Here is a 13,035-nt window from a genome sequence, read left to right as displayed (position 1 = left end):
TTTTTAAAAAAATTATTTTGTTTTTTTTTTTAATAAATCAGGAAATTTATTAATGAATAAACTCATGCAAAATAATAAAACAAATTTCAGATGAACAATCCTCCAACTGAAGCACACAACCTGTAGAGAAACAAGAGTCTCTTATCAAATAATGAGCCAACTTATTTGCAGATCGTTTAAAAAAATTATTTTGTTAATTTTATTGTTATCGTCTTTTAAGAGGAATTATTGTTCAATAAAAATGTATAAAACTTATTGAGGTGATAGATAATGTCACGTTTGTGACATTTTTTTTTAATAATTGAAAATGATGATTAAAGCTGATGTTTCTCTCTCTTATATGTTTTGCATTATATATGTGTTATATTAGTTGTTTTTTCTTATTTTTTCATTCTAAATTTTTTATTCTTATATTTTGTGTTTAAAAACTCATACATGTTTCTAGTATTTGTTTTTGTTTTTTTTTTCTTACCATATAAACCTTAAACCCTAAAATCTTAAACTCTAAACCTTAAACCAAATACCTAATGTTAAAGTAAAAATATAATTTTATATAATTAGGGAGTAGCCACAACATCCTTAATTGTATAAAATTATATATTAATCACCTTAATGAACATAACTTGTAATTAATTATATATGTGTAATAACTTTATCCCATATGAATTTTATTATATTTGTATTAGGATAATATGTTAAATTAAATTCTCTTAATTCACCCTACAGGGAGTTATGGAGATTTAATTTAATAGTGTTATCACAAATTGAATTAAGATAGATAATAAACTTTCATTTTTTCTAAACTAATTGTTTAATTAAATCTATCGTAAGGTTCATCTAATTTTTTATTAAATTTAAAATTTAGCCCACAGAAAATTTTAAATTTAGCAAAATTTTCATCTTCAGTTTATACTTTGGTGTTTAATGAACCCCATAGTTTTAAATAATTACGGAGTAGCCACAATATCTTTAATTATATAAAATTAAATATATTAAGTGGATCAAGATCACATAATAGACATGAATTATAATTAATTATGTGGATATAATAATCTTATCCCATAGAAATTTTATTATGTTTATATAAATAATTAGGACAATATGTTAAATTCTCTTAATTTATTCCATAGAAAATTATGTAGATTTAATTTAATAGTTTTATCATAAAGTATAAAATTTTGAAACATTTATAAAATATTAAACTTTAAGTTTTTTCATAAATATTAAACTTTAAATTTTTTCATAAATTGTTTAAATCTATCATAACCTATATCTAAATCTAATCTTATTAAATTAAAAATTTAGCCTACAGACAATTTTTATTTAATAAGATTTCATATTTAAGCATATTCGTACATTAGTATAACATGATTCATTTAAACTTCAAAATTATACAATAATGATTATGTAATTTTATTACATCACTAATTTCTACAATACTAGTAGAAATTTTCAAAAAATTTCTGATAACTTCATTTAGAATGTACAATTTTTTAGTGTACAATTAAGAAAAATAAATCACACTTCATTATCACCAATAAATTTTTAATATATTCTATATGAATTCATTCTAATATAGTTAATATAATTATTAACACATGATGAATTATTTTAGATTAATCCTCATTCATAATTTCTTGCAAGGTTTAAAAATAAACCTAAGGAAGTCAGTAACTGTGAGAAAATCCTATCCACAGACAATATAAGTTCTCACATTTAGCAATTTAAAGGAAGAAGCATATAGTGGTGACTTGGTTTTAAAATTATCAAAGACCCTTATGCTCCAAGTTTCTTTAGAAATTTAATTTATACACATATTTAAAGGTCTTTACTACATTAATTTATAAAATGATGTCACTCATAAAGATATGCATGTTCAATCTTACAATAAGAAATGTGTTATTAATAAAAAAATTTCTAAATTATGACACCAAAAATTATAGAATATATCTCCATAAAAAGAATAAATATTAGTAAATAGTGGGGATATTCATTACACTTGATTTTACTAACTTTATTTAAAGCTTGTGTGGATTGCATTAAGAAAAAGTATACCAACAAGCTAAAATGGTGCACTTTAGAATTTTGTCATATTAGAAGTCATACAAGTCAATTAACACTTATACATATGGACTCGTATTTTACAAAATTTTGCATCACATTTTTAATGATTACTCACATAAATTATATTTCTACAAAAGTAAAGAATTATATGTTTCAAATACATTTAAATCTTAAGTAGAGAAATAATGCATTTTTTATATTAAGATAGCGAGATCAAATATAAAATGGAGAATACTACATTAAAATTCGTGAGTATGGATAAACTCCCAGTCTATTTGCAAAGTTTCTTTAAAAGTATGGGTTCATTGCTTGATACATATGCCTGGTATACCCAAATAATAGTGTCTGACAAATTTAAGAAATTAAGCATTGTTGGACATGGGGTGGAGCCTACATAGCAAACTCTAAACTTTTTTAAATCTTTGTCGATTGATATTCTTCAATGGGAGTGTACATATCGAATCGTGTTCTAACCAAAGTTGTTTCTTAAACGTATTTTGAATTGTGATAAGGCTGGAACCTGACTTTATGATATGCACACATTTTAGAAATACTCGTATACAGTTAGAGTACAATTGTCAAAGGAAAGATCTGGGCCCAAATACCATAAATCATCATTTCATCAGAAATGTTATAAGGTATAACGGAAACATACTTTATTATCCATCTCACAATACTAGAATTGTGGAATTAAGAATTGACTTGATCAGTGGGAGCGATCGATGTAGGAATCTAGTTTCTAAAAAAGATCATTTGTTTTATCAAACTTCCACCCCAAGTATTAGATTAATTATGATTCACAACAACCCTTAAGGTTAATAGTTATTGAGAATCTATGACTAATCATTAATAATCCACGACTAATCATTAATAATCCACAAGTCATTAATAAAATTCTAATAAGTTATGTTATTTAGTAATTGCTTACAGTTGCTAAACAAAATACATGTTGAACTATTCGCTCTTTAAGAGAGTTTGTTGGTTCATCCTTAAGATAATTTATTAGAACAAAAGGATTAGTGGTTTCTAATGAATAGATTATGTACAATAAAAGTTCAACTACAATATTAATTTGTGATACAGATAAAAACTGTGAAATGCAAAGAATTAAAATTGTAGTACAATATGCTATGAATGAATAAATAAATTCTTAAAGAGCAATGAAGTTTATCTTTAGTAAAGTTGTCTAATAGGGTAGAGAACATTAATTTAGCATAGGTCTTTCACTAATAAATACTTATTAGGCAACATGGAGACATAAAGATATAAAACAAGTTCATTTTGAACTAAAAATCAATAACAAAGGAGATTTACATTCTCACTTGTCTTTATAAAAGATTCTAGTATAGTAACTTTGATATTTGGTGCTCGTTTCAAATTATTCATCAATTTCAAAATAGTAAACTAGAGAAAAATGTATAACTAAAAATTTTCCTCTAGTGGTGAAGATATGCAAGCTTTAAAAGTCTACCTATAAATTAAAACAAACATCTCACAATTTGGTATTTTCATTATGTTATCTTTTTCTTTAGGTTTGAAAAGAGCATTATGGAAATAATTATATACCAGAAGGTCAGTGTGAGTAATATTTATTTCATATATAAACAATATGATACTTGCAAGTGATGATAAAAGTTTCATATATAAGGTGAAATAATGCATATCTCAAATTATTATTTTGAGATCAAGAATATAAATAACATATATAATTTTAATTAATTAGAGAGTAGCCACATCATCTCTAATTAAATAAATCTCATGTTACTTTTATCTTTAAGTGTGATAAATTCAACTAAAATCAGCATCTGTAAAATAATTTAGAATGAGAATAAATTAAGAACATTCATTTGCTTCTATTTTAGAAGCTTAATGTATGCCTAAGAGTCTGAATAAGACTTTGTATTGCATTTGTTTCAGGATCGTTAAGTAGTATCAGAATAACTAAAGTTAAGATCACTTTATTTTTCATACAAAGTGATGAGGTGTCTTTGAGATACATTAAATATTATATTCATTGAAATAAATTGACATTCTGGAAATATAGTTAACCAATTAGATTAAAGTACTTCATTAGTTATATTGATTCACGTAAACCAATATTTGATTACGTCTTTAAGATTGCCAATAAGTTGTATTGTGAAGAGCCTTAATTGTTATTTCTACTATAGAAGTCAAATTTATTTATTGTTTTAATGATACATCTCGTATGGTGTTATAGAGTTTCATAGTAAGCCTAGAATTCAAAATAATATTTCAGGCCATTAAAAAAATTTGCAACAAATTCATCTACAATATTTATGGCTAAAAACTATAAGAGTACTGGTCGGAGCTAGCATATCGACATTAAGTATTTAGTCATAAAGAGGCATAATAAGTGGTCATTAAGCACGCAAATTGAATTGGGTGATTGCATATCCTTGACTAAAGGCATGCTGCAACACAAATTCAAGGATCATAAAGTAAATATGGTATTCAGTTACCCCATATATAGTTTTTGTTTGTACCACTAAAATTATTTAATGAAACTCTAATTTTGATATTTTCTCATGTTTATGTACCTTAATTTCATCTGAAAAAATTATCATAAGAGGACCATAATAAACATAAGATTTAGGGTTTATTCGCTTAAGTACATTGCCACATTAAGTATATTGTTATATAATGAATATATCGTAATACATGAGAGATAATACTCGACATATAATGAGGACCTACGCTATATGATTCATATGTTTATTATGTAATGAAGAACGTTGGATTTTAAGTGGTAAATTAATTTAAATACTGATCAAGTGGAGAATATTAGAATAATTTTTATATGGTAACAAATTAAATTTTTTATTTGATTTGATTTATAAAATATAATTAATTATTTACTAATTAATTAAAATATTCTAAGGTCATATTTAATTACCAAATATTTCAGTTACCCGATCTAATTTTTAGAATTAATTGTCAAAATATTCTGACAATTAATTGTGGCAGAGACTCTGATGGAAGGTCTCACCTATATAAATATAGGATCTCGGTTCCCGAGCTCACTACTCATTCTGTGAAACACAATAAATCTATCTAAAAAGAGTAGAGAGCGCTTGGAAGCACGATTACCCACACTAATCAGTTTTTTTTTTTTTTTTGCAGATCAAAGCTTGTGTGGGTTTAAATCTCAAAGAATCAATAACTAGAGGTATTTCGATCCTTAAATTATGTCGTGTATATATTCGTTTATTCCTCATTTTATATACACATTTATATTTTCATCTATACATATAAATTTTCTAACAACAATCAGTAGATTTATTCATCATAGCCCACATAGCAAGACAATAAGCTACCTTATTACACCCTCTAGAAGAGAAACAAAATCTATACAACCAAAATTCAAATAATGCAGACAATGATCAGCTAAAATAAGACCCCTAATTGTCTTGGACATTCTCACTCAGCTGCAACCTTTTGAACAAAGTGGGCCAGTCAGACGCAACTTGGACGTTCTGCAGGTTCCATTTTTTCGCCACCTCTAACCGTAGTCCAATGGATATAACTTCAACCAAAGGAATCGAGAAGCACCTCTGCATATATTTGGTGTCAGCCACAATCAAGCTACTCTTAGAATTTTTAATGTTGAGAATCATGGGGTTCCATCTTAAAACCAATTGGTAATGAGTGGAGTAGCCCATGTTCTTATATATGGCTCAATACTTTTACATTTGATCTATGTGGGACAATATTGTCTAATATTCTCCCTCAAGATGGTGGCTATTTTTGTTCACCAATCTTGAATCACCTTATCATAAATAGTGTCATTTGCTCACTTATTTTTGTTTGTTTTGCGGCTGGGTGTTCGATTTGCTCGCTTATTCTTGTTTGCGGCTGGGAGTACCATTTTGCTTGCTTGTGGCTGGCTAACTCTTTGATAGGTGTGGATCGAAAGCCCGCTAGGGATATGACTCTGATACCATGTTGAGAACCATGGGATTCTATCTCAAAACCAATTGGTAATGAGTGGAGTAGCCGATATTCTTATATATGGCTCAATACTTTTACATTTGATCTATGTGGAACAATATTGTCCAATAAATCACACCAATGTCGCAACCAGCAACACCAGAACAAAGAGTCACATCAATGTTCACCATGAATGTACCAAGAGGAGGGGGGCAGCCATCTGCACTGAGGTGAAGGTCAAGGAGTCCAGCTCATTTAAACTAAAATCTAACTTTCAAACATAGCTTAACAGATTTTTTTGAGGCATTTTTAATTCATGTTCGATGTTAAGCTAAAAAGTACCTAGAGTAGATTGTATTAAATGCCATGAATGGATGAGTATCTAATACAAGTATTTTATAACATTGTACGTAAGAAATATTGCATATATAGTTAAGAATATTAAATATATATTATAACTTTTTGAGTATTTAATGTTAGAATTATTATATAGAAAATATAAATTGACACTTTATTTATAAAAATACTTTTATAAGGTGTGGACAACATTTATATCTCTTATGTGCTTTTAATTACCAAAATACCTCTTACACTATCACTTACACAATTAGACGATGGTTGTTAGGTGGTTAGCCGAAGGTTGTATCAGACGAAGGTTTCAATTAGACGAAAGTTGCTGGGTGGTTGGACGAAGGTTACATCAGACGAAGGTTTCAATCAGACGAAGGTTGCTGGGTGGTTGGCCGAAGGTTAGAACAGATGAAGGTTTCAATCAGACAAAATAATTTTTAGCAAAATATTTATGCAACTGTTATGAAACATTAAAAATCAGAATAGTGTTTCTACATACGTAACTCTATCTACATTTATCTTCATGATTTAATATGAACAAATTCACCATTAGAAATTTAAAAAACAATAAAAATACACCAGTATAAATATTTTACTATAGTATTGATGTAATTTTTTTTGGATTATACTTGAGTTGGATTGTTTGGGAACTCTAGTTTAATTTTTTGAGATCTTCATTTCATAGATCTGAAAATTAAAGTCAAGACATTAGTTTATGCAAATTAAACTGGATTTCCGGTTGAATTTTAGTTTTGTAGTAGTTTTTCTACACTTTTTTTATAAATTCGAAACAACCCCTATTTTGATTGATTCTGGTCGTCTTCTTAGATGAAGTCGCCGAAATTAATGGTTGTTCTCTTTCTGGTTGAATTTTTATTCGGTTGCGTTGGGTTGCTGTTGCGCGATGGTTGCCCAAGAAGCATAGATCCTGGGTTGAAGGTGTGTGTAAGTGGTATTTTTGATTTTTTTTTTAATTGGACTGCATATTTATTTATTTGGTCAGCTAAAATTATTTTTGTAATATATTACTTTTTTGGTTAATTAAAAAATGCCTTTTAATGTTCTACCTCTTCGAAAAAAGTACTTCATAACAATGTTGATAATATATTAATTAAATATTTATTTAAAATTTTATATTTTATTAAAAATACAAATATGATACTTTATATTTTATTTTATTTAAAATTATACAAATTTATTGCGTAAACAAAATTTATTAACAAAAGGTGCCTTAATGAGTCAAGCACCCTAATAATCTTACAATTGCAAAGAGACATTCTGGGGTATTTATTGGACCACATTCAATATTTTTAGGCCTATCCAGATTCGATCCAACTATATATTGGATGTTAAATTTTACCATCCGATCCGATCCGATCCAATTAATTTCAATCATCCAATCGATCCAACATTCATTGGATGTTGGATTGAATCAGTTCTATCTGTTGGATGTATTTCATATATATTTATTAGTTTAATTTAGGTTTATTCAATATTTTAAACCTAGTATTTTTTGGATCAGATTGAATCCATCCAATATTTTAGATCCACTATGTATTGGATTGGATTGGATCCATCCAATCTAAGAAAAAAGAGTAAAATTTTAATATATAAGTATATATTTTACGTATAATAATATAAAATCTAATTTCTCATCCAAACTAAATGAAAATACTAATTAGTTCGATTGGATGTTGTATAAATTGGATTTTTAGACGCCCCATCCAACATCCGATCTGATCCAATTGGATATTCAAAAATAATATCTGATCCGATCCAATTGGATATTCAAAAATAACATCTGATCGGATCACAATTGGATATCCAATATTTGACGATCGGTTGTCATTGGATTGGATTGATTTATGCACATCCTTATTTTACCATAAAAAGTGACATATTTTTATTAATGCATTTTAATATTAGATTTGGTATATTTTAATTTAATAAATAAAATAAAAATAAATCACTAATCAATTTAGAGTATATAATATCAATATATTGTTGAACATGTTAAGATGATAAATAGGAATGCTCTTAATCAATTTTTGTTAATAAATTTGAATTTTTGAATATTCATAAAATTTAGTAACAAATTTGATTGAGAAATGTTAAAAAGCATAATAATGCCTAATAATATTGATACTATTAAGGATGGAGTCCTATATTTATTAGTAGTTTTTAATTTTTATGGAATATTGCTAATAAAGTGAAACCTGTAATGCTCCATTTGATTATTTAGTAAGGCAGTCAACGTTCAGGCGAAGGGACCCATAACATAAGAACATTTTATAAATATGAGTTTTGACAAAATTGTAACTCAAGTCGTTGTTCAAGAAACAAACTACTTAAAAATGTCGTCTATACGAGGGAAGAAGAAGGTAAAGAGAGAAGTACTTCTGGAATGGAACAACATTCATGTCTCTTTCTCTCTCTGTCAACTAAAAACAACGGATGATGAAGATTGATTTGAACAGTTCTCTTCACTCGTTGAATTTCTCAATTTACAATTACCCAAAATCTGATACTACACGGAATCGCTTTTTTGAGTGAGTTAATACGCGCCTAACCACTCTTCATTTATTCCATTTGTTTCAAACAACCAAAAACAGATAGAAACACCCTTTGAAACCCTCTTCCCAACTACTCTGACAATTACAGGATAGTAGAAAAGGTAACAACAAAAAATGAAAAATTACTTCTTTATAGTTTGATTGCTCTGTCTTTTGTGTTTTCTTATCTGGGTTTTGCTTGATCTTCAAGTTTCTTTGTTTATCTATTCTTCTTGAAGGATCTACCAATCTGGGCCAGGTTTCATTTCTTTTGTCTCAACTGGTTTTTGTCATTTTTTTTTAGCTTTCATGTCTTAGCCAAGAAAATCTTTCATAATTTTTTTGTTTTCTTTATTTAATGAATGGTCAACTATTTTTACCTTTTCTCTCTTACCCTTTGCCCTTCATTTTAAACAACTACTTTCTCTGACTTTTTTTTGTTCTTTGGTTGGTTTGTAAATTTTTTAAGGACTTCTAACATTTTGGTTTACATAATTGTCTGTTAAAGTTTCATTGCAGCCTATTTGAAGGGTAGTTCAATCAATGGAAAGTAAAAGGATCCTCATAATACACACATATAGCATTTGAAACTCCCAGAAATGAATTGTTTTTACTACCTCAAGGACAAGGCCAAGAGCAAGCTACAAAGGTCAGCTCCAGAGCTGAAAGTGGAGACCAAATCTGAGTATTCAGGAGGTGATAGTAGGATTATCAAGTCTTCTTGCTCTGCCAATTCGCCACGTGGGATACCGGAACTATATGAAGAAAAAGCACATAACTTGAGAGTGTTTACCTTCTCTGAGCTCAGAATTGCTACACATGATTTCAGCAGGCTTTTTAAGATAGGTGAAGGTGGTTTTGGGAGTGTTTTTAAGGGCTCAATCAAGCCTGCTGATGGGAATGGAGACCAAATCGATGTTGCCATAAAGAAGCTCAACAAAGATGGCTCACAGGTATAATAATAGTTTCTAAAGAATATATTCCATTTTTTTCTTCATGGATCTTTTAAGTTATAAAATGCTTGAACTTCTCTTTGGACAATGTTATGATCTGTTCATTCTTGGTATTATGTATTACTTTATTATTATAGGCCTAGTTTGTTGAGTATTCTTCATGAATATTTAATTTAAAATGCTTGACTTCTCATTAGAATTTAGAATTATACCGTTGTTTAGTTTCACTTGGTTGACTATGATCTGTTCAGTTTGATTTTATATTCCACTATTGAGATCCATTTTTTTTTTTTAACTAATTTTGATCTCTAAACTTCCTTTTTTAATCTCATATAGGGTCATAAGCAATGGCTGGCAGAGGTTCAATTTCTGGGTGTTGTAGATCACCCGAATCTTGTCAAACTTATAGGATATTGTGCTGTGGATGGAGAAAGAGGGATCCAAAGGCTACTTGTTTATGAATATATGCAAAATAGAAGTTTAGAGGATCATCTTTTCAATAAGGCTTATCCAACTCTTCCGTGGAAAAAACGATTGGATATCGTGTTTGGAGCGGCTCAAGGATTGGCATACTTGCATGAAGGATTGGAAGTTCAGGTTGGTATCTGTTAGTGTTAAGTCTGTCATTTCTCAATGAATGAATGCAGCTCATTTGGGGGGTGGGAGGGTCTAAAATATAATGTTATTATATCGTTTTTCAAAACATTTCGGCATTTATAAAGGTCCATTATTGAAAATTTTGTATACATTCTTTAGATCTAAGATGTTGTCCCATCTGTTCATGCCTTAAGAAACCCCCAATACAAAATGACTTACCGATTATCACTGCCCTTTTGGTTTGATGGAGTATTCTGATCTTGTTAGAAAACCACCTTTGGTATTGTTGTTATTACCAACCCTCAAATTAAGGCCTTTTCCTGGATTATTCATTTGTACCAGAAAATTTACAATGTAAGCAAAGCTTTTTTCATATGATCTGGCTTCAGTGTATGCTCATTAATCACTAGTTTTTTTTTTCTTTTTGGTAATGGTGAAGGTGATATTTCGAGATTTGAAAGCCTCAAATGTGTTATTGGATGATAATTTCAATGCAAAGTTGTCTGATTTTGGACTAGCTCGGGAAGGGCCGACGGCTGGCCATACTCATGTCTCAACTGCAGTAAGTACTATTTCCTAAAGTTGTTCTTGATTCATTGCATATTTTAAGATCATGCTCTAAAAACATTATAACTTTCTCCAAATTTTGTGATTTAAGGCAGCCTTGATTTATGAGCTTATGTAACAAATGCAAAGAAATCACTCTGATTAGTTATGATTTTTATATTTGATCAGGTAATGGGAACATATGGATATGCTGCACCAGATTACATTGAAACAGGCCATCTCACAGCAAAGAGTGATGTGTGGAGTTTCGGTGTGGTGCTGTACGAGATTCTTTCTGGCAGGCGGTCAGTGGAGAGAAACCGTCCCAGAATAGAACAGAGACTTTTGGAATGGGTGAAGCAGTTTCCTCCAGAAAGCAAAAAATTTGGACAGATAATGGATCCTAGACTTGAAAGCCAATATTCTTCAAGTGCGGCTAGAAGAATTGCCAAGTTAGCTGATAGTTGTCTATTGAAGAGCGCAAAAGAACGGCCGAAGATGAGCCAAGTGGTGGAGACATTGAAGCAGATTATGCTAGTTTCAGAGGATGGTGGTAATCCTTCAATTCTTGAGTCCTCTCACAGTAACAAAACTGACATGGGACCAAAGCCGATTCAGTTAGGTCCGGCTGAGTCATGGAAAAGAAGGATGTCCCACTTGGAGAAACTAGGCGAGCAAGTTGATGGCAGTAGTAGAAGAAGGTTCATGATCATGAATAGAGCCAAAGTGAATTGATGGCATTTCCAACCAATGTATACCATCACATTTTGATGCATTCGAAAACTATGATCAAGTAGCCAAAATTTGGGAGATGGAGGGTAAAATGCTATTCGATACGAGCTGAAACTGATTGGGAAGCACCGGTTCATGTCTTCTATATTTATATCAGTTCTTTTTCTGTGATGTATAGAGTTGTGATGCAAGTTGATTAATTATGGGTGCTTCATCTAATTAAGGTTTGACCAAAGGGAAGTTGTGGGCTTTGGATCACAAGTTTTGCTAAGATTTTAACCATTTTCTTTGACTTGTTTCATTGATCTTCCATTACCAATGAGATCCAATCCCACCCATAAAAAGTATGTCTCCACAAGTATATTAAATTTGAGATTATGTTTTATTTCCTAAACTGTTTCTTCCATATATCATATTATATGAGCATGTAATTAGTTTGAAGGAAAATAGACAATACCAAAACATGTGAGTATTCAAGTGAAACAAGAACACCCACAATAATAACAAAGAGTATTCACTTAAATTAGCTGTTACTCAAATAAAATATAATAAAACAGAATGTAAACAACGAGCATGCAAAGAATAAGTAAAAGATACATAAAAATATAGTAGTTTAGCAAGAGTTCGGTTTGCCTAGTCTATTTTTGAGGAGAAAGTTTGTGTTTAGGTTTATTATGAAGTGGATCATCCCTTTATAAGAAAACAAATGTTATTAGTTACATAATCAATCATTAAGTGATCGTTTTACATTAAATGTATTAAATTAAATAACTAACATTCAAAAAATAAATGATTGAGAACAGTTTGATTGCTTACAATTAAGTATGGAACATTTGCGACTTCCTTAGTCGCATATCAACCATTCATATACTGACAACTTAGAATTTGAAGGCTCATATGGGTTGCCGCGTATTATAGTCTTTGGACTATATAATCAAAGTGAAGGTGCGACCTTCATAGGTGGTGCGAAGGAGAAAACACTTGCCCATCGCGTATATATAATACACGTTACGATTATGCATACTTCTCTCTCGTTTTTATCTTACTGTTATATGTGATGCAGATTTTTATTTATCTTGTGAGGACTTTCTATTTATTAAGATTTATACCCTTGACATGTCATCATTTTTCTTTGTAAAAATAAGATTTTGAAGTTATGTTTTTTTGTTAGGAAGAGAATATATAACCAAAATATTTTCAATAGTAGAGAATTAATGAAACATCACATTCTCTTGGAGTACACATTCTTTTTTTTTTTAAATATTTATATTATATTCAAGAGCTTCTTATCA

The 13,035-nt window shown here is 29.5% G+C and overlaps 1 protein-coding gene across 5 annotated transcripts; it reads left to right on the top strand.

The window, feature by feature from the left end:
- The first annotated feature begins 8,675 nt into the window (after window positions 1-8,675).
- LOC115710648 (probable serine/threonine-protein kinase PBL19) lies at window positions 8,676-12,137 on the top strand. 5 transcript variants are annotated; one of them, XM_030639007.2, is made up of 5 exons: window positions 8,676-9,037; window positions 9,424-9,868; window positions 10,205-10,465; window positions 10,905-11,027; window positions 11,201-12,137. In XM_030639007.2, the coding sequence occupies exons 2-5, from the start codon at window positions 9,515-9,517 to the stop codon at window positions 11,744-11,746; spliced, it is 1,284 nt and encodes a 427-aa protein (XP_030494867.1). In that variant the 5' UTR covers window positions 8,676-9,037; window positions 9,424-9,514; the 3' UTR covers window positions 11,747-12,137. The 5 variants fall into 5 exon arrangements, with proteins under 5 accessions (XP_030494867.1, XP_060963281.1, XP_030494871.1 ...); XM_061107298.1 differs by having other exon boundaries at window positions 8,691-9,037; window positions 9,435-9,868; XM_030639011.2 differs by having other exon boundaries at window positions 9,025-9,174.
- Window positions 12,138-13,035: the final 898 nt, after the last annotated feature.

This window comes from Cannabis sativa, chromosome X (assembly GCF_029168945.1).
Source record: "Cannabis sativa cultivar Pink pepper isolate KNU-18-1 chromosome X, ASM2916894v1, whole genome shotgun sequence".
NCBI classification, from domain to species: Eukaryota; Viridiplantae; Streptophyta; class Magnoliopsida; order Rosales; family Cannabaceae; genus Cannabis; species Cannabis sativa.
Note: the sequence above shows the minus strand (reverse complement) of the source record. Positions and strands in the feature narration are given on the sequence as shown.